At 47.3% G+C, this 25,727-nt stretch overlaps 2 protein-coding genes across 3 annotated transcripts in view; both read left to right on the forward strand.

Annotated features, from left to right (window-relative positions):
• The first annotated feature begins 124 nt into the window (after positions 1–124).
• ghdc (GH3 domain containing) lies at positions 125–11,077 on the forward strand. 2 transcript variants are annotated; one of them, XR_016086104.1, is made up of 10 exons: positions 126–975; positions 1,710–1,906; positions 2,462–2,776; positions 3,633–3,930; positions 4,648–4,837; positions 5,625–5,696; positions 6,383–6,516; positions 7,596–7,684; positions 9,340–9,437; positions 10,615–10,682. XR_016086104.1 is itself a non-coding variant. In XM_088906108.1 (9 exons), exons 1-9 carry the CDS (start codon positions 684–686, stop codon positions 10,834–10,836), a joined length of 1,809 nt encoding a protein of 602 aa, XP_088762234.1. In that variant the 5' UTR covers positions 125–683; the 3' UTR covers positions 10,837–11,077. The 2 variants fall into 2 exon arrangements, 1 of the variants encoding a protein (XP_088762234.1); XM_088906108.1 differs by lacking the exon at positions 9,340–9,437 and having other exon boundaries at positions 125–975; positions 10,615–11,077.
• Positions 11,078–14,923: 3,846 nt separating this feature from the next.
• LOC148814672 (inactive phospholipase C-like protein 2) overlaps positions 14,924–25,727 on the forward strand; it is an 86,654-nt gene continuing 75,850 nt past the window's right edge. The window contains exon 1 of the mRNA XM_088906082.1: positions 14,924–15,702. Within this exon, the coding sequence (XP_088762208.1) occupies positions 15,385–15,702 (318 nt within the window). The 5' untranslated portion in view covers positions 14,924–15,384. The remainder of the gene's footprint in view (positions 15,703–25,727) is intronic.

Genomic DNA, 25,727 nt, shown 5'->3' on the forward strand with positions numbered 1-25,727 from the left:
TATAGGACGGGCTGCACCGCACACGCACGGCGCGCACTCGAAACCAGCCTCCCGGCTCTCGGTTTTCAATGGGGGCGGTTTCGAAATGACATCACGGCAAGTTTGGGGAGGTTAAAGGTCACCGGCAGCTGTAACAGGAAGGAAAGAAGAAGGCAAAGAGAAAACTGGAAACCGCTGGAGCGATGAGCAGCGGTGCACCGTCCTCTGGGATTATCGATAGCAGCTGGTGACAGGAACACCTTGGCGAGTGCGGCGGTGCCCCCGGCGCGTCCCTGCAGCTGGAGCTGCTGTCGTGCACAACACTGAAAGAGCGAGCAGCACTCTGTCTGTTGTTGTTATTGCTAGAGATAAGCCTGTCTTGGCAGTTTATCGGGCTGGAGTTTTAAGCGTTGACAGCTCCGTGGAAAAACTAGTAGTTCATACCCACAATCCTGTTTTCTAAAGTGAGAAATGTCGATGTACTTATTTCCCGGTTTCAAGTACTTTTTATATTCGTTTTCTCGTTTTACTGCGAGTCGGACACCATTGTTTGTCTCCTAAGACCTTCAGCTGTCCTGTTTCCGTTGAAGTCAAACAAACTTTTTGCTAATGGCCGGCACGGCTTGAACTGACGATCTGCCGATACAAAGAAGGCGTGATTCGTAGCTACGCAAACACCGTGTTGTCGTACGGGACCCCTCTCCATGTGGGCTGCTTGGCTAGGTCCGGCTCTTCTGGTGGCCGTCGTTTCGGCCATGGCGCTGCTCTGGAGAGACATAGCCTGGAGAGCCAAGGGTCAGCGGAGGTCGCTGGGCAGCCTGCTCAACCACTACCTGGCCGTGCGGGTGCTCGGCTGGCTGGGCCGGAGGCAGCGCCGGCGCCTGGAGTCCGATACCAGGGCTGTGCAGCGGGTCCAGGAGGAGACCTTGCTGGGGCGCCTGCGGAAGAACGCGGAGACCTCCTACGGGCGCCTGCACGGTTTCGGCTCGATTCAAGGTACCGCCGGGACATTTTGACATCAGCCAGACAAGTGCTTTGCAGCGTTTTCAACTCTACCTCGGCCTTCTCTTAGCTTATCCAGTTCGGTTAATTGGAACTCTTGCATACTTGCTTATTTGACCTTGCAAAATGCCCTAAAAAACGACATATATGCTGGTAACTTTTATGACGCCTAAGTCATCTGTATCACCATCATTTTTATTTAGTTATTCAGTTTTGCACACTTTCTCTAACTTTTAAAAGAGACCCCTGTACCTTTTAAAAGAGACCTAAGAAAATTCCATTTTGTTAATGGCAATCTAAGATAAGATCTCTTTATTGACCGTATACAATTTCTTGCATTAGGAATTTGTCTTTTCACATACCCCAGCTTGCTCTCCATGAGACACACAGACAGGGAGAGAAGCTGGGGGTCAGAGCGCAGGGTCAGCCATTGTACAGTGCCCCTGGAGCAGCTGGGGTTAAGGGCCTTGCTCAGGGGCCCAATGGAGTAGGATTCCTCTGCTGGCTGCGGGATTCGTACCGGCAACCTTCCAGCCACAGGTGCAGATCCTTAGCCACAGAAGGTGATATTGTTTACAAAGTAATATCACATTTAAAGCCAGCGTCATCTCATATAAATTCAATCTCATCTTGCTTAAACCCAGTAATTGTTTTTGTTGTTCTCCATGGCACTAATAGGCTTGCGCAGACCGGTTACATCCCAAGCGATTTGATCTCTGTGGTTTCAGACGGCGAAGTGTTTCGTGAGCGCCACCCGCTGACGGGCTACGAGGACTACAGGGAGCTGGTGGAGCGTGTCGCCGGCGGGGAGGCGGGGGTGCTGACTGCGGAGAGGCCCAGCGTGCTGGCCCTGACCTCCGGGACCTCCGGCTCCAGCAGCATGCTGCTGAGCACCAGGGACACCAGCACTGAGTTCTTCCTGCAGGTGGGCACCGAGCCCCCCGGGGCTGCTGTGGGTTGGAGCTGCTCCTGCAGGGAAGGCAGGGAGATCCGGACACTCTGTGAGTGCGGCTGTCTTTTAAAAGAGAGGAGAAAACCTAAATTCACCCTTTACCAAGCAGACCATCAAGACAGGGGAGGGGAGACGCAAATGATTTAAGACGTGCAATTCAGAATGCAGACTAGCTGGGCAAAAGACAAAGCATACTGAGGAAACAGCCAGGGGGTAGAATCAGGCAGGAGGGGTAGGACAAAATACATCTGAAGTCCAGGTGCACAGTCCAAAACTGTGTTGGAGAATTTTTTCTGGTGTTGAATTCTGTTTGCTGGAAAAGGCAGGTTTAGCCTGGAATTCAAGGAAAGAGGTATTTTCAGAGAGATAGGAACGTTTGAGAAAGGCTCCAGACAGGGCAATGAGAGGGGGCCATTCGGGGCGTGTAGCTCATTAGGTTGGATTTGTGCAGGTTTTCGGTGTTTTCTTCTGCTCCAGTAAAGAGGTGCAGGATTGGGACGTTCTTGCTGTGTCTGATGTCTTGGGCAGGGCGTGGCGGTGTGCCTAGATGCCATGCACAGTGCCTACCCAGTCACCCAGAGCCTGCAGAGGACAGCCAAGTTTTTCTACAACCCGACCTGGCACCAGTCGGAAGCGGGCATCCCCATTGGCCCCAACTCCTCCACCCCAAGGAGCTCTCGCCAGCTCCTCAGCCTCTACACCACCCCCGCGCCAGCCTTCGAGGTGCCCACCGAGCCAGAGGCTCTCTACCTGCACCTCCTCTTTGCTGTCAAGGACCCCTCGCTGGGCACCCTGGAGTCCAACTTCGCCTGCACCATCTACTACGCCTTCTGCGCCCTGCAGGTATAGTGGTGCCCCAGCGGCCGTCGGGGCCCCCTCTCTGCCTCTCACTCCCCCTCGGTCACGGGATGAATTGCTTAGTTCTTTTTGAAAGGCTAACTTCATGCAGAGGGTGAGTGCTTTGAAGTCTGGGGACTGTTAAGGAATTTAGATCTTGTGCTGATCTTGTGCAGCTTCCTTCGAGAGAGGGGTGATGTCAAGAACCTGCACTCGAGAGTGCTGCTACTCTCCCGGGTTTTGCTGATATTCCATCTCTTTTCGATTATATGTACGGTTGTATGTACATCGGTGTTTGTTTCTGCTTTGATATTTCTTCGCCAGACTTCCTGATAATTACAGCACAGGCAAAACAGCAGGAGCAGATAAACAGCTCGCTCTTAGTTACCTGCAAAACACCCAACCAACTCATTGGGCACAGATACCATACTCGTACCATAGTATACCCTAGTGAACACTCCTCGGGCACACTGCTTGTGATAGCCCGGTGAGAAAAGTGTAGTGAAGCCACAGAAACTGGATTTAATCCCAGTAAAACCATGGTTCACCAGCAATACCAACAGCTAGGAATGAGCCCTATAGAAAGGTTTAGAGAGTGTTTTAGTCTCGGTACGTTTTGCTTCTCCTGGCCAGAGGATGAGGAGGCTGGGACCCCCTTCCAGAGTGAGGAGTGACCGGGGGCAGCTGCAGAGGGATTGTGTGCAGTGTTTATTATCGTCAAGTGAGGAAATGAGGTCAGGATTGATTCCTAATAATGACAGCTGAGGCCAATTAAGCCTGGCTGTTGTCATCCGTCCCGAGCTGTGGCGATGAGGTCTCCGCGCTCTGGTTGACGGCGGGCCTGTGTGTCTGAGCTCTGCAGGAGCGCTGGCGGGAGCTGGCCGAGGACGTGGAGCTGGGCCGGGTCAGGCCCGAGCTGGCTGTCCCGCAGGAGGTCCGGCGCGACCTGGACTCGCGGCTCCGGCCCGACCCGGCCAGGGCCGCCCAGCTGCGGGCCCAGTGCGAGACGGGCTTCCAGGGCATCGCCCGCCGGCTGTGGCCCCGACTCAACCTGGTGCTGACCGTGGACTCGGGCTCCAACCACGTCTACGGCGAGCTCCTGAGACGACACTACTGCCAGGGAGTGCCCTTCTACTCTCCCTTCTACGCCGCCACAGAAGGTTCGAACCCTGGGCTTCTTGCTGCTTGCTTAGCTCTACACTTTATTTCTGCAACCCTGCATCTTGTGCTCCAGGAGACGGACATATTTGTCCTCGTGCTGAACTGAACGTAGTTCTGCTCATCTGCTGCGATGCTGAAGCAGCCCGGCTGTGACTGACTGTCGGATATCCACAGCTGTCTTTCCTCTCTTTAGAAAATAAACTTCATCGCAGCAAGGTGTACATTTCTTTCAAAGAGTACAAATCTAAGTCGCAATTCTAAAAAGAAACGATCTCAAAGGAGCGACTGTCTGTTATTGACCATTCAATCCGTTTCGCAGGTGGTCGTTAAGGCTGGAGTCGCCCTGACGATATCCACAGGTCTTTCGCTTGCTTGTGCAGGTTGTCAGACGGCCTGCGGTGTCTGATTACCCCACCACTCCAGGCTGTAGCAGCCTGGGGTATCCTGTAGTGCAAGATGGGCATGGTGTGGGGCTGAGGATGTACCCCACCTCCCGCAAACCCACAAGTGTCCTTAATCAATTTAGTGTAGCTCGTAGGTGGAGACATCTCCAGATCTCGGAAAGCAGATCATTTGCGTTCTAGAATCCCATTGGCCCCCCCTTCTCCTTCCTGTCTCTGAGGGCTCTGTGCAGGACGTGGGGTACGGGGGTGCTTGCTCGGGCTCTGAAGGAATAATTGGTCTCTGTTCCCCCCTGCGCCCGGTGCCGGTCCAAGGCCTGATTGGGGTGAACCTGTGGCCCGAGAGAGAGCGGCGCCAGTACCTCCTGTGTCCGCGATCCATGTTCTGTGAGTTCATCCCCGAGGAGAGCCTGGAGGAGAGGCAGCCCGGCACTCTGCTGCTGCACCAGGTGCAGGAGGGGCAGCAGTATGAGCTGGTCGTCACCAATGCGGCCGGGCTGTACAGGTAGGCGCAGTCAACTGTCCTGTATGTGCTGCTTTTCAGAAGTGTCCTATATCACAAATGCAAAAAAAAAAGCACAACCCTAGAATTTCAAAACCAATAAAAAAAGTCTCTCGTTTCTGGCAGGAGTGCGCGCTCTGAGCTTGAACACCGGGCTTTGCTCGTTTATTCACGAAACGGGCAGCTGATGGGACTGCCTGCTTGTGACTTCCTGTTGCTGCCGTGTGTGCAGATGGCACTGATACAGGCAGACCTGTAAATGTACTTATAGAATGACTTCACTAGGACATTTCAGTTTGCATTTAATGTATGTTATCTACTGAATAAAATATACTTATCTAATAAAAAGGAAAACCTTTTTTTTAAATTTCACTCCCCTAAATTACCACTGACTTTCTTTAGAGATTACATCCTGTCATTCGGGGTTGTTATTACCATATGTGACCGCTAGGTGTCCTCAGAACCTTTACATAAAAATGAATTTTGTTGTCGCTGGCTTCAAAGTTTGATATCTGAATGGGGAGCTTTGTCAGCATCTCTTGTCTGAAAAAGGACCATTAGACCTCTGCTACCCTAATTAGTAAAAGTAAAGAAGACTCAACTGCTGAAACAGTTTATTTTTCTGAAACAGTTTACTTTTCAGCATTGAATATTTGATGTTTTGGATTTTCATCTTAAATTTAAAATCTTTTTTTTTTTTTGCTGCTGTGTATGTTTGTGTGCCATATTAAACAGCTGAACACAAATCAGGGTGTAAAAACAGAAACATTTTTGTTTTGCACTCTCCCAGGTATCGTCTTGGAGATGTGGTGAGAGTGGTCGGATTCCACAATCAGTGTCCAGTGGTAGAATTTCAGTACAGGTGCGTTGCTCTCCATTCCTCTTTATTTTACCCTTCAAGTAGTAAATTGTCCATCTTTTATTTCAAGATGGGAAATTTCATAAAACATTTTTAACAGATGCTTAATTAAAATTAAATTTCATATTTTTTTCCTTAATTTTTAATTAAGAATTGCCATTGATTGACATTGTTGGTATGTTACCCCTCTAGTCTGGAGTCCTTCAATTAAACACCCACTCGATGTGGCCACCCAGGCAGCTGTTGCTGAACCAGCATTATTTTAAACTTGTTTAAAAACACGTTACCTTGTACTTGGGTTTTTATATTTACCTGTGTATCCTGTGTACTGTTTTTCTGTTATTTGTAACGAATTGTGAGAGATCTAAAGGAGCTATATAAACTTAGTATTCTTATTATGAGTAAAAAGAGCATGTAATAAAAACTGAAAAATCAGAGGTTTGAAACTGTGCCCTGTTGTCGGCTGGATTCCCGTGAAAACGAGATCAGGTTTCCGAAGTCAACAGGATGTCTTTGTGGGAAGGCTGTGGGTCGCTGCTTGCAAAGTCCAAGGCAAATCACTCTTCAGTGGCTTCATGCATCTCCACTGCCACGGCGCTGGGGATGTTACTGGGGTAACGTGGGGATTCGGAAGGGGAAGAAGTCGGTGGGAGACTGCAGCGTGTGTTGCCTGTTTGTCCTCTGCGCAGACGCGGACAGATGTTGAGCGTGAGGGGGGAGAAGGTGTCCGAGGAGCTGTTTTACGGCGCCCTGCAGCGCGCGGTCAGTCTCTGGCCAGGAGCTGAGCTCATCGACTACTGCTGTGCGGAGAGTGGCATTCTGGGTAAGCCGGCCCCAGCCGATATCGGCCTGTTGTCCATCTCCAGGAGTGGTGGAGGAGCTCGTTGTGACGTGGGTGTGTAGCCCAGGTCATTCTGCAGTAATTGCCTTCCACAGTCTGATTCTGTCTGCTGCTCTGCATCTCTGACGTACTTTAGAGGGCCCGTAGAGCTGTACTGTAATTGATGTAGTTTCTGCAGGGCAGTAATCAATGCACACCAGCTGCCAGAGTACACGGTGCTCTCCTGTGAGAAACAACAGGGCAATTTTAAATGTCTTTACTGTTTTCTCAGTGTTGTCTCAAACGTGTTCTTGCATGTGAATGGGGTTGCCAGATTCCATGGCGTCTTTAGAGCCGATGGATTGCCATTGTAATATTTGAAGAGTTCATATACTCCTGTCAATATAATATTACCTGCATTATCGTGACAAGTAAGTAAAGATGTTTCATGTAAAAATGATTAAACAGTAGGGTGGCACAGTAGAGCAGTGGTTAGCATTGTTGCTGTACAGTGCTGGGGCCCTGGGTTCACGTCCTGGGGTGCTGTCTGTGTGGAGTTTGCATGTTCTCCCCATGTTGGCATGGTGCTCTGGTTTCCTCCCACAGTCCAAAGACATACTACTAGGTTAACTTGCTTCTGGGAAAACTGTCTCTGGTGTGAGTGTGTGCGTATCCGTGTCTCTTTGTCCCCTGTGACTGGCGTCCCATCACAAATGGATGATTGTTGTAGATGAACACTTTAAATTGGTTTATTTCATCCATTGGTTCATTCCAGTGGTGGAAGAACAGACTCCACCTGCTGGGAAACAGGTTGTCAAAGTGCTGTATGTCACACAGCTTTTGGAGGGGTGGGGTACAGATTTAACCAGGCATTGATATGCCTGTGAGCTTCATCGATTGTCAGCCACCCCTGTGCTTTGGCACATCGGAAACCAAAAAATAAGTTACACACTAAATTATGTTTCAAAACTGTGTCTTGACTCCAGAAAGGTCAGGTTAGCTGATAGCTGGAGGCAGGTTCAGGGAGCTCTGTAGGGATCCGTTCCGCAGGAAGGTGAAGGCGTTCCTGTTCCTTGTTGTAGGACATTTCTCCGGAGGCTCAGATCCCCACTACCAGGTGTTCCTGGAGCTGAGAGGGGTGAGGAATCTGTCTGAGGAGCAGCGCTACAAGGTGGGTGAGCCTGATGAGCCTTGTTATTGTACCCAGAGTAATAGTAAATGGCAGAAAATAATGAAAGAGGTAGTTATATAGTAATACAGTTTTAATTCTGAATGCTCTCCAATAAACTCAGAGTGCTCTACAATAACATGATCATTACACAAACGAAGCAAAAATTAAAAGTGAAAGAAATTAAAAGTACAGCAAACTTGCTCTCCAAACATCTCTCTCCCATCAGGCTCTGCTGAGAGCATTTGGGGTCAGAGCAATGACGGGCCTCTGTCGCCTGACTAGACTTGGTATTACAGTCGAAATACCAAGAATTATTAGGTTTAAACAGAAAATGTTCATTTGCATGACGTGAAACCCCTCGCAAAACCAGATTTTGACCAGCTTGTCTGCACGGCGGCTTTGCTGCAAAGCCCCAGTGTAGGACGGCACTGTAGGGGCTGTGGGAGACTTTGATAAGGATCTGCCTGAGACAAGGCCATGTGATGTCCAGTGGCCAGCAGAAGGCAGTTTGAGGAACACACTGCTCAGTCACCTGCAGCTGGGGGCTGCAGCAGAGAAACGCACCAGAGGGATTCCTGAAAGAGCCCTACAGACGCACTCCAGGCCTGTACACCTGCAGCCAACTGGGTGACCCCCCTCCTACGTGAGGGTGCAGGCAAACCGGGAAAAGAAAGTGGAAGGTTCTGCTCCTTTAAGACTTTGTCAGACAACAGAAGGTCAGTCAGAAAGACGAAAAGGAGAGGAACACCTGCAGGTGGCCGAAGTGCACTTTCAGTCAGAGCTGGAGTGCACCCTTCTTCACGGCCCCTGCTTGGAGGCTGGAGACATTTCCCACTGAGCTGGCCGAGTGCTTGACCAAGGCATTCAGCCATGCTCACATGCTGCCGGCCCAGTCTGCCACAGCCGGACCAGGTGCCAAAGGACGGCAACCGTCCGCCCAGCCACAGGCGGCCTCTGTCGCTGCGCCCGACTGCGGGATCGGCCTCCATCCTGGCTTGGCCACATTCCATAGCGCGCCGCCTTCAGAGGAAAACACCCCCATCGTCTTTTTTTTTTCCTTGATGCTTCCCTGTCCACAGCGTGTGAACAAGTAACGTGGACGAACCCGACAGCCGGTTAATCGGAAGTGAAGCGATCTAGCGGTCAACGGTTTCCGTTTGAAAGCCCTGCCCCTGAAGGTGTAAAACATATCGACAGTGCGGATGTAAAATGGGGTAATAGAAAGTGTGGGGAAAAGACACTGAATATCTCTAGGGCGCCATGGTGAGGCAGTGATCAGCATTGCTGCCTTGCAGAGCTGGATTCCTGGCGTCAACTCCTGGAGTGCTGTCTGCGTGGAGTTTGCATGTTCTCCCTGCGTTTGCATGGGTTTCTTCCCACAGTCCACAGTTTTTACTTCTCTAAGAGGCTCTGCTGCGACCCCACCGGTATTATCTTTTTTTCCTACCCTTCCACAGCCGCGTGGGAATGCGGCGCCTGCGTTGGCGGCTGCAGCCGAGCCGAAATCCGGGTGATTTCAGTGAGAGAGCCGTGCCAGAGCTGGGCGCCTTTTCTTTCCCCGCTCCCCCGAGCGCATCTAAAATTCCATTTCCCAAGGCGATGTAACAACTTCCCTGCTCCTTAGAGTTTATTATTTCTTTTTCTTTTCCTTTCAGCTCTTTTGTTTTGTTTCCTCTGCTCACTGAAACTCGCCTCCTGCACCGGTATCTCTGGTTATCCCAGAAAGACATCGCCGCATTTTTACAGAGAGCAGGTACCGCATGAATGCGAGAGGCTCTGAAAATCGTCCAGTCTGGGCATCCAGACATGGGGCACGTCGGAGCCTGGCGTCGCGGGAGAGAGCGAGCTCCCTGCTGCCATGGGATGGGCCAGAAAGGAGGAAACAGAAGACGGTTTCACTCTGGTTCACTTCCTGTCACAGGATGCCACACGAGCAGAGATCAAAAAAAGCAGACTCGGAGAACCTTGATTTCGAGATACCGAGAGACACTTTATCAGGGGTCACAGAGATATTTCCCTTCTGACAAACCCTGATCAGTGTCAACATCAAGCGAGCGGAGGTGTTTGCGAAGAGCTGTTGGTGTGCGTCTCCATTAACTGAGTGTGGTGTGGCTGTGGTTCATCAAGGGTTAGATGGGCCAGGTCAAGTTTTTATCTAACGATTCGCTTTCATGTTGAGGTGTGCCCTCCCTCCTTGTTTTGCAGCTCAAACCCCTCCCTGCTTTTATTTATCAAAGTTAAGTTTTTTTTTAATACAAGTCTGTTTTAACAGTAAGAAAATATTTATAAAAAGGATCTTTTGAGAGCCATCCTTGTGACTCCTCTCCTAAGTGCAGACGGCAAAGCCCATTCTGAAGAGCCCCCAACTACTTCAGCAGGAGTCTTCCCGAAGGCGTGAAGCCTCCGGGCAGGCTCAGAAAGCCTTTTTTAAGGCAAAGTTTCCCCAAAATGAAGTCAGTCCAGCTTTCCTGAGCCAAGCTGTCGCCTTCTGCTGTGCGTGAGCTGCTGAAGCATTCAGTTTGCGAAGACTGTGGCATGCTCTTAAAACGTTTCCAATCTGGGCTTCCAAGCCTTTGTTTAGTTCAGCAGGCCGGATGCAGAAATAAACACTTCAAGGAAAAAGGGTGTTACAGTATGTGTGCCAAAGATTTTATTAGTGTGAGTCAAGACTTTTTCCCCTTTTTTGCTTTGTTTAGAGTTCTTAAGCTGTCCAGCGGTCTGCATGGTTGAGCCCTGACTTTCACATCTTGGTTCTCTCCACTGCTTATTTTAGGCTACAGAGAGGCAGGCAGACAGGAGAGAGGCTTTTAAAAACCGCCACTTGTCTGAATTATTTCTGAGGATGCATTATGCATGGGGGGTAAGGGGAGAAAACCAGCATCTTGCGGTGTGCTCTCCCTGTAACAGCCCTGTCTCTGTCTCGTCCCCAGCTGGATCACTGTCTCCAGGAAGACTCCGCCATCTATAAATCATTCAGGTTCAAAGGCAGCATTGGGCCAATGAGGGTGCAGCTGGTGAGGGGCGGGGCTTTCCAGGAGCTGCGCAGTCACATGCTGGCGTCCTCGGAGGTCTGCCCCAACACATTCAAAATGCACCGCGTCCTGCGCAGGAAGGAGTTCGTGCAGTTCATCCAGGGAAGGATCATCTCCTGATTGGACGGGCGGTGGGCCCAAACTTCCTGGCTTGGCCCGAGCTCCTCTCGTCAGTGAGCTCGACTTGGCATTTGTTCTCCCTACAGCACGGAGAGATGCAAGCCTTTCCTTTTTCATAATGATCAGACTTTGTGCCACTGCTGGCATCATCAAAGGCCTTTTTTTATTGATCAGTCACCGGTTTTATCCTGGATTTGTAAGGTGAGGTGATGCAGTCACTCATTAAAAAAAAAACAACCCAGAGGTTTCAGTTCAATTCAGTTTATTTTTGTATAGCGCCTTTCACAACATGGTTGCCCACAGGCACTGGACAAAGCTGTGTGACTTTGCAGTACAGAAAGAGAAAAAGCCAGAAGACAACGGTTGGTATTGACAATTGCTTAATTGGTTATGTTTCTGCTTTTAAATTCTTTCAGTCCTCCATTTCTTCAATGTTATAATTCCTTCCTTCATTCCCGAACCCAGAGCCTGGAGCCTGTGTCTGGGGTTGTGTCTTGAGCCGTACAGCCGGTCGTCACGCAGGCTGAAGGGGAACTGGTAGCAGTGCCAGAGAGATGGGTAGCATGCCCGGCAGTGTTTTCAGGAGGGGGAGAGAACAAGTTTGAGAGTCGTCTTCTAGCATAACGGTTGTCAACACCATAGTGAACTGAAGGTTCTGGTCCAGTCAGGCTTCTCCCACACATCTGGACAGTGTGGGGCCCTGGTCACCCAGCGCTCTGTCTGCTACAGCTGTCCTCTGGAACCTGTTAAGTAACCAAAGATATGAAAAAGGCCTGGATCAACCACAATCCAGCGTTAAATGCTGTGGCGGTTTAAAAGTTTTCTTGATGGATCAGTGTTTCGCTTGTTGAACAAGTCTTGAATTTAACTGGCTGCAACATTATTGAACACGGTCTGGTCTCTCTCTTGGAAAAGAACTTGAGCTCCTGGGTTTACTGGGCCTGTTTCAGTGCGCAGTGGGATTTACAGTACCGGTCTTGACAGTGCCGATTAACCAGTGCAAGTCAGATAATAACCCCAGTCATGTCCTGTTTGGGTATTTTTGGAAGCGTACCGCAGTGTACGCTGACTCATAATGTCACTTGTTCTGTTGACGAGAAGCACTTTGCTGCTGAAGTCACCAACAGAAAGCACTGGGTGTTTTCTACAAGGGCACCTCTGAACTCATGTGACCTGGGTGTCAAGTATAAGTGTTTTTATACAGGCAGCTTCCTTCCTGCTAAGGTTGTGGATTCCGTTGTGTTTTGAAGGTGTTGGAGATTACTCCCTTAATCTGCAGAGCACGGAGAACGCAGGCAGGTCATGAGCCTGTGTTGGAACCACGATCACGAGGGGAACTAGCAAAATCAGTGACTCTTCATCATTTCCACTTCTAATCATTACTCATCCTCTTAATTACCAGCTCCTCACCTTTACCCTCTGCCAGTTTGGAGTGGTGAGCATCATTAGTTGCTAATGGTGACATGAGTTTAAAATGAGTTGTTCACACCGGAGGACTAAACTGTAATATCAAGTGTCGATTAACGAAATACTGTATTTCTGTGCATTTCTGCTGCTTATGTTTTCTAACTCCACAAATTCAAAATAAATGTCCCGAGGTACGTGCAGTACCTGACTAAGATTCGGCAGGTGACTTTGTAAGCACAATCTGCAAATGTATTTACTGTGCATGCTCACCTCAAAATTCATTTAAAACTTTTTTTTCCAGAAAATAGCAAATTAGCTGGACATTGTTTAAATAATTGCTTTCATTAAAACCCTGAATACTTCAGCCATTCATTTGTAAACGAGGAGAATTTGAGAAGAAACGCCTGCAGCGTTAGAAAAAAAAACCCATTAGAGCTGAATGCAAAGTGTGGAATGAATGTACGCTGGGGGACTGCTGCGGGATCGCCCCTGCTGAAGTCGGTCCTGTTCTTAGCTAACCTTTCATTAAGAGATCTGTTTGGCGACAGCACAGAGATTGCCTGTCTGCAAGACCGCTCCTGCCAAAATCACCCCGTTACAAGTTCTGGTGTTAAAGAGAGACGATCACACATGGGGACAAAGCGTGAAAACACAAGTATTGGCAAGTCCTACGGATTTTTATATCGGCTTTTTGCGCTCTGAAATGCAGGGAAAATGTTGTTTAACATAAATGCTAAACAGAATATTGCAAATGCCTCGGGGAGAGTCTTCAACAGCACATACCGAGAGCATTGCATAACTTTAACTGCCGTCCGCCAGAGAGCAAGGAGCCTTATTAACCCCGTCTGAGCGCTCTTCATGAGCCCCACATTTTCACATTCAACGTTTCTGGAATCGGGTCAGAAGGCGGGGAGCCTCTGATGTGTGAGACAGGCGGCGAGCTGTGAAAACATTCCCGTCGTCTTCGTGAAGAGACGGCGGATTGCGACAGCGGCTTCCCCCCCCCCCCCCTCACTTGACCACCCCGCTTCAAATGTTAAACGAGAGAAGATGAACGTCGTGGCGTTGCCTTCTGTATAAAAATATAACGGCCTCAAAATATTTCATTTCGGCCTGTGCAGCGCTTTTCGTCCTCAAGGACGCCGAAACGCTTCTCCTATAGAAGGGGATCCAACTGATCCCTTCAGGACAACGCACACCTGGGTAGCGCCCAGCAGCAACTACACCCCAACAACACCACTCAGCCAACACTCAGGCAGTGGAGACGAGTTCCAAAACGAACAGCACTGCTCCTCTCATTTTCTCCTTTTCCCCTACAGCGTCAAATGCTGATTGTGTTTATATCGCATACCTACAGAAACCTTTAAAGCACCTGGGCGAAATGAGGGAATCACCGCTAGAGGGCACTATTGATAGCTTTCTAGGAAAACCCTGGTTTTGGACTGACATCAAAGTATTAATTTGCCGACTATAAGATTGTTTCTGTTGTTTATCCTTTTTTTTTAAAAACTGGCTGTTGTCCACAGTTTAAAAATGTAAAAATAAGTATGGTAATTTAGAAAAGCTTCGAGCTTGAGCTTTGACGGCATTCACTATGTAAATTCCCCTCGGGACAATACCGAGCTCAGAAGATGTAAATAATTAATAAACAGTCGAGAAAGAACTACCAGTACTTTTTTTTTTCTGCTTAACAACAGTGTGGGCGATGTTATGTAAAAATCTGTTGCCCACGTTGTGATCATGTATTACAAAGAGGATACTATCTATTTTTCAAACAATATGCATAGATGAGGTCACAACCCTCGCTCTGACAAGCGGGCCACGAGTGCCTGTGTGCTTAGATTAGCTTGGTAAAATCATATTAATCGACGTCTTTAAACAGCAATTTACTCCGTAAACGATGTTTTTCAGTTTTATTTAGAATTAACGGAGTACAGTTCTTTCCTGGTTTAGATTAACTGAAGAGTTAATTTCTGAGCCTATGTAGACATGCAAATACAGTCATTTACCTATATATATGTATTCCTTTTAATATTTCCTGTGTGCATTAAAGAGTAAGGCAGCTGGATTTTTAAATACCGTACTCCATATAAAAATACCAACAATAAGTTTGGGGGAAACCTAAAGGGTGAAGTGTAAATATTGTTTTTTTCAAAAGAGGGAAAATATACCTTCTCAAAAAACAGCTGTTTGAGAATGTATTTTATAGTCTTCTAATTTATAGTCTTTTATAGTATTTTAACTCTTGCTGAAATCATTGTACATCTTAAGAAGCCTCACAAACAAAATGAATAGGAATCAATGTACTGGAATCACAGTGAATTTAGCACCGAGACCCAACATCAACCCAAAAAGACCACAAATGATTTTGTTGCATGACCCCTGTATAGAATAAATCTCAGCTCATTCCGGGCCCACTTTACCAGAAATTGCGGACTTTCAATCTATCTGTCGGCTAAATGGTATCTTGCATTAAACAAAACCACAAAGTATAAAAAGGGTTGGAAGTTATTGCCCTACTCATCAGGCTCGTTCACTTAATGCTCCTCGCGTACGGGGGGGTCTCCATTCCCCAATGCACAGGATGCAACTCGAGCCTGAAAGGCTCCCGAGCGCGGAGCAGGCGAGAGAGAGAGACAGGAGCGCTTTGTAAATACCCGCATCTCGGGGAAGCACGTGTAGACGGGGAACTGCTGCTGCTGCGCTCTCTCGCTCGCCGGCGCTCACACGCGCACTGGAAGGCACCGGCTGCGGCTCACATCAGGAGGGGGCTGATAGTCAGACCGCCGCCGCGTCGCTTTGCAGCGAGCGAGGACATCGCCGCCGGTGTTCTGTGAAGATCGGGGCTTGCGGCCCCTAAAAGATCCCAGGGACCGACCGTCTGCTCAGTTTCCCAGCAGAAGAGAACAGCAAGAGTTGGTTGGAAGTACTCGCCGAGTCCGAGAGGAGCATCCTGCGCACGTACAGCCACACGCTGCGTCCTTGGCTTAGAGATTTTTGAGCGCATTTGTTTGTTTTTTTGGATGGTTTCTTTTTGTTTCTTTCACCAGAAGCCTCAAATAAAACACCGGTGGGAGAGCCGTGGTACACCGCGCTGTTGTAGCGGCTGCACGATGTTCTGTGCTGTTTTGTGATGTTGGGATGATGGCGGAGGTACAGGCTGCAGAAGCTGGATCGGGACCTTCGCTTAATCCCGCGGCGGTGCCGGGAGCTGCCGCACCAGAACTAACCGGGCTGAGCAGCGACACCGCGCTGCCTTCGTCCAGCGGCCGGGCGTTCCTGGACGTGGCGGCGGCGGCGGCGGCCGTGGTCACTGCCCAGCCGGTGGTCGGAGCCGAGGTCTTATTCACTAATGGGAGGTACAGAGAGCACGGGAGTCCCAGGACTGGGCTCGGCAGCCGGGATCACTCCGCCGAGCGGATCCAGGTTGGAGCGCACCCGCCTTGCAGCATCATGAAGGTTAGTTTTTCATTCTTTAAACCGGCGCCGTCAGGGTCGTGCGAACGCAACTCGGGCAGCGCGCAGGAACCGCACACGCCCCAGACCCTCTCGGAGCGCAAGAGAAAAACAGAAAAGAGGACGTGTTTGGGTGTATTTTTAATCTGCTTGCCGACGTGTTTGAAGTTTGTGGTGGCTGAGCAGTTTCATTTCAGCTGAACGCTGCGCTTGGGGTTCTCCGGGTTAGCAGTACTTGCTGAGACGCGCTTGTGCTATCACTAATTAGTTGCATGCCTGAAACAGTTAACGGCAATTAACTGGGACTATGAATCTAACATTAGTTAAGCTGTGTCATGTTTATCGGAAAAAGGCGACTCCGCGGGTACATTTATCTCAAGTTCTATATATAGCAGTTTTAGGTCATGTTGTAAGCTTTACCACGCGTTGCTAATCGAGAAGATATTTTTGCAGTTCTAATTATAAGATGATTTTGGCAGGACGTTAGTGTCGGTTCAGCCCTTCTTGACAAGGGTGAGAGCGGCACGCGGTGACGCACGCTCGCCACAGCTTAGGCACGAGAGTTGAGGGACTTAAATGGACCACAGGAGCACGCCAGCCTTGCAAGACGCAGGCAGGATCGGGGCTGAACTTGTGCAGGCACGTCGATACAAGAGTAACTACCCAAACCCTCCGGGTACATCTCGGTCCTGATCAACTCTCTGCGTCCTGTGGTATTTCCGTAGCTTAAGTCACTTTAGAGAGGGGAGGTAGGGACATGTTAAGGTTCACGTGTTTTAAATTTTGCACTAACTACAAATCAAGAAAGGGGGAGAACAGGAGGAGATGAGGAGAGAGCCAGATCGAGCGGACGTGCACTCAGATCTGAGTACGGAGCGGTTGCGCGTCCTCCCTAATCAGCCGGCCGTTGCTCAGTCTCAGGAGGGTGAGCTGTACTGTTCTGTCATGTGGTCAGTGTGACCTCAGGGGACCCCAGGGGGGTGGCCGATCAAGGACGGTCAGTGGTGTAGAGGACTAAGCACCTGGACGAAGGCCTTGAATGAGACGTGACAGCTCGTGGGGTGTCCAGTGTGCAGACTCGGGCTGTGGAATAATGTTCCCATGTGGTGAGTCCAGGAGGACCTGGGACCTGCAAACAGAGCAGGGGATTTTAGTCCTTGGAGAGCATCTGCTGACAGTCATGTTTTGGAGGTTGGTAGAAATCCAGTAGCAACTTGCCGTAGCAAATCCTAAGGTTAAGTACCTCCCAGGTTTCCTGCTAGAGAGCACTATACATGGTAAGGGAGGGAGAGCTGTTTCGGGAAGTTTGGGTTTTTAATTATTTTGCAGGAACTCTGCCTTTCTGGCTGAAAGTACATTCCTGGTTGTCTGGGGGTCTTCGTCTTAGCCTGCAGAGACAGTGGAGTTAACAGGAATGCTTCAAGGCATTTTCAGTGGGCCAGACTTTCAGCATCGCACTCTCAAGGGAAAACGTACAGTATTTTCCAATCAGAAAACCAAAACGTTACAGTATATCCTACTGTGAAGCAAATGGCCCTCCTGTTGCACGCTGGCGTTATGCTTGCTTCAAGGCTCATACACGTCAACACCAGGTGTTCCACCTCGTCGCCTTCATTTCAGTGATTCTGTAGGAACAGATGTCTGACGTTTATCATATTAAACATCATTTTTCTGCTTCACTAGAGCAGTTTCAACAAGAGCTGTATCGCTCCTAAAACAGGCAAAGGATCAAATGGCTGTACAGTATGTAGGAATTGTTAGTTTGCTTTCTGTATTAGGAAATAAAATCTCATTCTTATGGGACAAAATAAATAATTCTGAACCACGTGCTTAAAGATCTGGACAAACGAAACCCCTAAATGCATCAGTGTACACAAACATCACCCGTGTGAAATAATTAACTAATAATGAAGATGGTACATATCAGACATGTATGTATCCATAGACAGACATTATAAGAATGAGCAGAGAATGATGCTCATCTCCAAATGTAGCTAAAAAATGGCAAAGTGCATCTCCTACAAAAGGAGTAGATCCAGGTGTTAAATCAGGATTTTCGGGGTTTATTTTGTGTTTGCCAAAGTATAGAGAAAATAAAGAAGTTTGTATTGTAATATGCAGCCTCTTCGACAGTCCTAGCACCTGGGATTGGGTAAAGCTGGCCCAGAGATCTGCTGCAGTCAGGGGTATTTGTTTTTATCTGTAGATTTCTTTCTGGTTACTTTTACCTTATTGGAATTTGTCGACACCTGCACCCAGAGAAATTCCTTGTATGTCATGTACTTGGTGAATAAAAGTTTCTGATTCTGAATCTGATTTGGCCCAGTTTGTGTTTGCTAGGTGTAAAAGGCATTAGATGCTAGTGCTGCTCATTGTAGTTAGCGTTGTGCGTAGTTGTGCATTCATACTGGGAGCTGTGGGAGCCATACTGGGAACTGTGGCCCTGCTGTTAGTGCCCGTGTTCAGGGCTGTTAACCCCTGAACCCTGGTTGAGTTCCACCATGGGTTTGCACAAACAGGCTTCCCCGACAGTCCCTGTAGATCTAGGTGGTGAAGCATGTTCTTATTCCTCCTGCTCTTCTGTTGTGTAGCTGTTGTGTGCTGCTTTTCGATATGAATGTTGTGGTTCTTCTCCTGTACTGTACGTGAAATGTTTTGGGATCCTTTGGAATGAAAAGCGCTATATAAATCTATATCCTTAACAATATATAAAAATGTTTTGGATATCAATGTATTTTTATGTACTAAGATATTTTTGTAGTGTATAAAGTCGATCTTCACAAGGTTGTATGAGAGCATATAGGCTGTGGAGTCTGATTGAGACATTTTTGATGCTGTCTTGACAGTGGTAATGTGTGAGAGGCCACATCAACCACAAGTGCGCTTTTCTCTTGAACTGCATATTTAGAAGGTGTCTAATAGACAGTTGTGTTGTAAACGTCTGTCATAAAAGGCTACCCCATTTCATTAATTGACGACGATGATGTCATATCCTCTGCTCAACAACCAGATTAAGATGCAGAACATCCCAAACCCTTAATCATGACATCGCTCTTAAAAATGTCTCAATATATGGGCTGGTAATGTTCAATTAGAGCTCTAGTTTAAGGATCTGGTGTTGGGCGCTTGCAGTGCAGGTTGTGGAGTTAAGTGTTTGAGACTAGGGTGGTTTGGATAACTTGCAGTGGAAATGTGTAGAGCACAAAGCGGTCCCTCTCACTTGTTGGGATATGTCATGGCTGTAGATTGATGCAAATCTGTGCATGTGTCACCAAAACAGTAGTTCCGGAGGGTTTTCATTCCACCTGAGTTATGCAATGCTTCTCGGAGACAGCTGTTGTCTCTGTTTTCCAGTTGCCAGTGTCGCATGCTGTTGACCCGAAGTGCTACTATTGTGCCAGAAATGACGCATGAATTCTGTGCCAGGGTGGCTAGGGTCTAGGGGTGTGCTTGCTCCCAACATGCAGCTGCAAAATAACAAGTTGTCCAGGAGCCACATGTGGAAAGTGATCAAGTTTATAAAACAGCTTCTTCAAAAACCCTGTGGTGCAGAGATGGAGTTTTATCACAGGTGGGTGCATCGCTATAAATCTGTGTTTTGCTCAGGACCTCTGAATTCATTTGTTAGGATGCAGGTAGAAAAATACGGGCTACGTTTTTAAAAATAATTTTAACATTTTTTCTTTTGATGGTTCTCCAAAATAGAAAGAGAATTCAATCTTTTATGACATTCTCATCTTAATTTCTGTCTGGTATGTATATCCAAAGAGGCTTGCAAGAGAATAAATGCTGTGCATCAGTAAACCGACTGGAATTTGTGATACTATAATACGTTAAGCTCTTTGGTGTCATGTTAGTCATTGCCTATTACTTGCCTTTATTGCAAGACCTTCTATTTCCTGTTGGACTGTTCAGTCTCGAATAACATCACTTATTAAACAAAATCAGATCAGTGTGCCGACAGCATTCCATAGTGTCAGAAGCCAGCATGATTCATCAAATCTGATCCGCAGTGTTCTTGCCGAGATCCGCTTGGATTGGAGAAATGCCGATCTGGTCTGGTGAAGCACTTAAAGTAGTAAAAAAAAGTTTATTGATTGGGCTCGGTTGACAAGGCTATGCTGTACAGGCTGCATCGGGGTTCATTTTTTTTACTGTGCTAGAGTCAGATATGCAGAAAAGTAAAAGTCAATTGCTTTATTGATGTGCTCTGTGCTATTTAAAAAAAACCCCATTAAAAACACATGATGATTAGCTGGAGATCAATGTGCTGGTCTTTCGTTCCAGGTGGCCTGGAAGCAACGTTGCACAAAGCATGCACATGTGTGTGTGTAGATCATTGTTTAGTTAGTGTCTTGGGTGTGTCCTTCTGCATGTGTTTTCGTCTACAAAACGTTAACCACAAATCATTGAACCACCCTAAGGGTGGTCCATCCACTATCTTTGCAGTCATAGAAGTTGCAGATCCCTCATAGCTAACCCCTTGAGTAAAAATGTATACTGTATTGTTGAACACTGTGGTAAGAACAGAGAACTGCGTGTCGTCGAACCATAGCAAAGAATATAGATTAAATTAGAGGTGCAGTAGACAATTAAATGAAATGCTGTGAAAACTGCTGTGCGAAGACACCATGGCACGGTGTCATAGGTAACGTCTGGAAGCTGATAGCTGTGCTGTGGCCCTTGCGGTTTTGCTGCTCTGATTCAGTGGAGAAGCTGGTTCTCTTTCTGGTCTGTGCTGACGCTCGCTGCTTAGGGTCCAATCAGCTCTTCTTGGATTTCATTTCATGACATCTCCAGCCAGTCGGTTATCACCTGGTTTATTTGTGGCAGTAAGTCTTCCCGGTCTGTTTCTAATTCTAGTCTATAAATCTATTCTAGTCTGTAATCCAGCTTTCAGTTCCTATAATGCGTCATGTCACTATCATAACTATTTAACATGATTGTCCATTTAGTATACTAGTTATTCGCTGCATTAAGCCGAATCAGCCTATTCAGTTTGCTTAATTGTTTTAATCTGTGTGACTAGTCAGTCCTCTTGCTGGCAGTAAGCCTGCAACAGCTAATAATTCACTTAGCGAATCGGACAGTCAACAAGTTCTGCCACTTCAATGAGTCAATCAGGCTATCAAGAGCGATCTTTATTTCTAAGGAGACTGATCAGGTTATCAGCACTGTGCCCTTGCAAAACTGTTTTGAGCATGATAAGACCAGTCTTTTGTGTTTGTTTTGATAGGTGTGTAGGTTATATGGATATCCCCCAAAAAAACAGATACTAGATCATATTTGCAGTGAGAACCTGTGGGCCGTTCCTGATGTTACTCTTTTTTGTCAGCTGTGAACTGCAAAACTGGGGGGGGGGGTGTTGAGTCTTCAGTCTCTCGATTAGTGAGCACAAACTTTAAAGGGCGACCTGTCTCTTTAAAGGATTATGTCCGATCTACATCTGAACTAGATGTACGATGCTGCACCAGTGTGGTTTTGATTGATCCCTTCGCTCGATTGCCTCTGTCCTTTTGATTGCATCCTGTGGCCAGAGGCTTTATACCTCATGCTTCTTTTTAATCGTCCGCTTTCATTTTCCTGCACAAATGCAGTTATTTGGTGGAGCTTTTTTGTTCTGTAAGAGGATCACGGGAGGCATGCCGTGTCTGCACAGAGGAAGTGCATCAAATTAAACTTCGGGCTGTTCTCGTGGCTTCTGCTTGCACGTGGGTCGTTTCCAGACCGATTTTGTTTTTGTAGCACCTCCCTGGTGAGTGTGAGGTCTCCACGCAGCTGGCTCTCTCCCAGTGAGCCAGGGCTTGTCCAGTTGCAGAGGCTGCGCATGCATTGAACGTACTGGTGTAGCGCTGCTACCCCTTTAGAAATCAATGGAAAATCTCGAAAACTACAAAGGGAGCTGCCGTCTTCAGGTATGTTTCGGACACTTTTATTACTTTGGGCCTCTTAAAAAAGAAATACCGATGTCATTTAGGATTACTTTTATTACACCCTGGTTTTGTGGAGTCCTAGGTTTGCACATTTTAATTTTAAACCTCCCCTGATTTGCTGCCTTTTCGGTTTTTTATTATTCTCCTGAATTCCACAGGCAGAGGTCCTGATAGCCTTTCTGATGGCTTCTTCCTGCAGTGTCTGAGCACTGACGGGAGATAAGTGCCTGAGTGGGAGGGCGTACCTCTGTGTTTTACGGTGCTGGCATGAATCAGAGCATCAGTAGCAGATGAGTGCCTCGGCTGGGAGGTGGTCCTTGCCGTTTTCCTAGTTAACCTCGGGGGTCTGATCAAATAACCCTTTGCTGCGACCTCCTCCCTTCTGCACTGTGGGCTCAGATTCTCTCTCACATGCAGCAAAGGGATATGTTTAGGAGCTTGGCCTTAGTGTGCCTGCAAATCTATTTCTAAAAGTAAAAGGAGTTGAGATCTGGGAGAGGAGATTCATTTCCGAGCTCTGCTTACTGATGATACTGAGGTCTCTGTCCTCTTTGTTAGTTTTAAATATTGCTTTCACCGGGCTCAATTCTCCCCCCAGCTTGCGTTCCCTGTGCTGCCGATACGGAGTTCACCAGCTCTAGGAATAAGTGGATATGGCACAGCTGTAAAGCTCTGCTTTGGGTGGAGGGATAACAGTTAAGCCTTCCATTGCAAATTAGATTTATCGGTTTCAGTGATTATTTTGTTTGTTGTCAGCCATTATAACTAGCTCTGCAGGCATGATGAATGAATACCTGAGCACCACCACTGATTCGCACCGAATAGGAGGAGGGCAAGGTTGTGGCTGAGGGCTGAGGAAGATGATTTGTAAAGCAAGATGTCTGGTTTCACCTACTTGCTCATTTACTTCAGGAAGTCTTATCAGCTGCTGATATTTAACAAAGCTTGTTTTTCTTTGTAATCTCTGACAAATTGTAATCTTAAGTAAATGCAACTGAAGGGTGATGGGAGTGTGGAACAGGCTACCCAACCATCCCGTTAAAGCTATTTGCCTGCCTTCTTTCAAAAAATGTTTGGATGAGATCCTCCATTCAGGACAGAAGGCATTGCTTTACACAGAGGGTTGTGGGAGCATGGAACAGGCTGCTCAGGCACAGTATTGGAGCTGATGCTCTGTACTTTTTTAAGCAAACAGCTGGTTGAGATCATCGGCTCGGACACCTACCTGCAAACAAACGAGCTGCTTGGGCCAAATTGCCCTTTGTACATACCCTTCTTGTGCTCTTTAAGATCTGCCAGAAGCGACAGTTGAACCAGTTCACCTGTTCATACATTCAAGACCCAAAACAAAATGTGCTCAAAGCAGCCATTGCAGAACATATATGGGGAACGTTGAAAGAAATTGCACAAAGCTGGGTAATAAGTAGTCTGAGATAAAGCAGAAGAGGAAAAAACGTTCTGCTACCTCCAAGTGCAAATTTGACACTAGCATTATAACCAATGTCACTCTAAGGTCACCTTAGGCATGTTGGCAAGTTTTCTTACCACGTATGCAGGCTTGCAGACAGAGCTGGGCTTAATTTAATTGGAGGTCACCACTGTGGAGCGCGTGCAGCATCTCACATCGGTATCTCACCTCCGTGTAGCCTGTGCTGTGCAAGAACTTGCTGAGTTGCAGTTATCTAGCCTGCCCTTTCCATTAACTGCAAAAGTTCTGTTCTTTTATTTCATTTCATTCAGCTTTCTTTCCCTGTAGTCTTGAGTTTTCTTTTTTTAATCTTGGTTCATTTTTGTCTTTTTTTTCTTAAATTGACTACCCCCCCCCCCCCCTCCACGTCCTCCTGCACACACACAAAAATCTGTCCTTGCTGCTGTGAGCAAAAATCACATCTGTGGTCCACAGCTGTGAAAAGGAGGGAGTGCTGTCGTCACTGTGATTTTACATGGTGAGTGATGTTACAGCTCGTGGGGAAAATGAAGTCTCATGTTGTGGTGAGTTGTAGCCTGTTACTTCAAAATCCTTACATTCAGGCCAGAAGTGAGCTAATAAAACTGACAGTCACATGGCCCTTCATTATTGTGAGCTGGAATGTCAGTTCCATTAGATGCTGCCACCTGACAGTGCCGGTTTGCTGAGCTGGTTAAGGTGGGTGGCCATGAGTTTGGAATTGGAGCCTTTCAGCTCTCTCTTTGAACAGCTGTGGATGATGAGACACACATCAGATTCATTAAATCCCATGTTGAAAAGGAACATACAAACTTATTCTTCACATCTGCAGCCTTTGTGTCCTATGCAGTACCTTTCTGAAACCGCAGAGCCTCGAGTGCTATCATCTATGGATCTGATGAAAGAACGACTTCACTAATTACAGACCCATTAGTGTCCTGCCCATTCTTCCAAAAGCAGTGGAAAAAGTGCTCTGCTGCCCTTTCAACTCTCAGAATCTTTCCCAAAGCCCTAAAAAACTGTATATATTTGAAGTACCTTCATGTAGATTCTTAACCATCGTGGAAGCTATACCCATCCATGATCATCATGGGGAAATAAAAATTTTGTTTTCAATTGACTAATCTGGTTAAATAAAGGATCAAATAAAAATATCAACCGTGAACAAAGATTTGTTGGCGGGAGGGCCAGTCTTAGTAATCCACTGTAGGAGGAGGGAGATCTAGAAAAGCTGTTCTTTGTGACGCTGGCATAGTTCTGGAGAATTTCCAGTCGCTGCCACTACAGCGGCTGTGAAGTTACAGAGTGGGCTAAATGTTGAATTCCCTGACATACAAGCCAAAACAAAAGAATATTGAGTGTGAGCTTAAAATGAGACGATAAGTACGGAAGCAAAATACTTCACAGTTATGAGTGACAAGAAGACACCCTGTCCATCAGAGCGTGTGAGCCCTTTTTAGAGAGTGATAAGTCAGTAAGAGAACAGTAAGGGAACAGAAACATGATGAGGACTTTTTACATGACCTTTGACCTTTGGGTGAATTGCCACGTCACGGAGGCTCTATGGGAATCGCCGTTTTAAAACAAAAACACGCTAATGCCCCAGTGATGGGGACACTCTACTATAAAAAAGCACTGTTGTTCGGATGAGATGCAAAGCCGAGGTCCTGACTCTGTGATCATTAAAAGTGAAGGGTGTTTCTTGAAAAGAGCAGGGGTATTACCCTGGTGTCCTGGCCTTTACCAATCATGGCCTCCTAATAATCCCCCTCTCTGAACGGGCTTCATCACCCTGCTCTCCTCCCCACTGAGAGCTGGTGTGTGGTGAGCGTTCTGGCGCACTCTGGCTGCCGTTGCATCATCCAGGTGGGGCTGCACACTGGTGGTGGAGGGGATCCCCATTACCTGTAAAGCGCTTTGAGTGGAGTGTCCAGAAAAGCACTATATACATGTAAGGAATGGTGTCTGCTGGGTTGGTCTGGACCAAACTGTGATGCATCGCTCAAGAGGACATAGCCCCATGATTGGCCAAGTCCAGATGAGTTCTTGCTCCAACATACTGTTGTCACAGAATCATTGCTCTCTTGATACATGCGGCATTTTTGTTCCTTTTCTGTGTTTTTCTTGATTCTCACCAGGCTTGACATTCAAAAGGTTAAACCGCCTCGTCACTCTATCTCAATCTTATCCAGATTTGGTGCTTAAGACATGATCAGATTCACTTGCATGTTCACACAGTCAGTCATAAAGGATCAAGTGAACTAAATTATGCCAAAAGCATTTAAATAACAAGCAAAATAAATATCCATGTTTTCCTAAGTACATACATAAATAAAGTGATGGGAATTTTGACGTTTGGCTTACATATATTTTTTAGTATTAGTAGAATAGAGTGAGCTTAGAGCTCTCATGTGTTCTCAGAAGAGGCGTTGCTTCATTTCCAGTTAAGTTCTATCAGGTTTAATCTTTTTACAGTACAGATCAGAGCTGAAACTCATTGCATGAAACTGTAACCCGATGCTCAATGTATGCGTTTCCTGGGGATGGAGGGGGGAGGGGAGATGCTCAAGCTGATAGTTTGAGCAGAGCTGGGTTGGAGCAGAATTTAAGCTGGGACTGAGCTTGGGTGCAGTTGGATCCGGGCCTGA

The sequence above is a fragment of the Atractosteus spatula genome, chromosome 26 (assembly GCF_055471065.1).
Source record: "Atractosteus spatula isolate fAtrSpa1 chromosome 26, fAtrSpa1.hap1, whole genome shotgun sequence".
Taxonomy (NCBI): domain Eukaryota; kingdom Metazoa; phylum Chordata; class Actinopteri; order Semionotiformes; family Lepisosteidae; genus Atractosteus; species Atractosteus spatula.

What these genes read in the sequence shown, in the direction of transcription:
- ghdc (XM_088906108.1), top strand. Translation starts at nt 684, where the DNA reads ATGTGGGCTGCTTGGCTAGGTCCGGCTCTTCTGGTGGCCGTCGTTTCG. An exon ending in GCACTGAGTTCTTCCTGCAG is followed by an intron (nt 1,907 to 2,461) that starts GTGGGCACCGAG and finishes TGTCTTGGGCAG; the next exon opens with GGCGTGGCGGTGTGCCTAGA. An exon ending in CTTCTACGCCGCCACAGAAG is followed by an intron (nt 3,931 to 4,647) that starts GTTCGAACCCTG and finishes TGCCGGTCCAAG; the next exon opens with GCCTGATTGGGGTGAACCTG.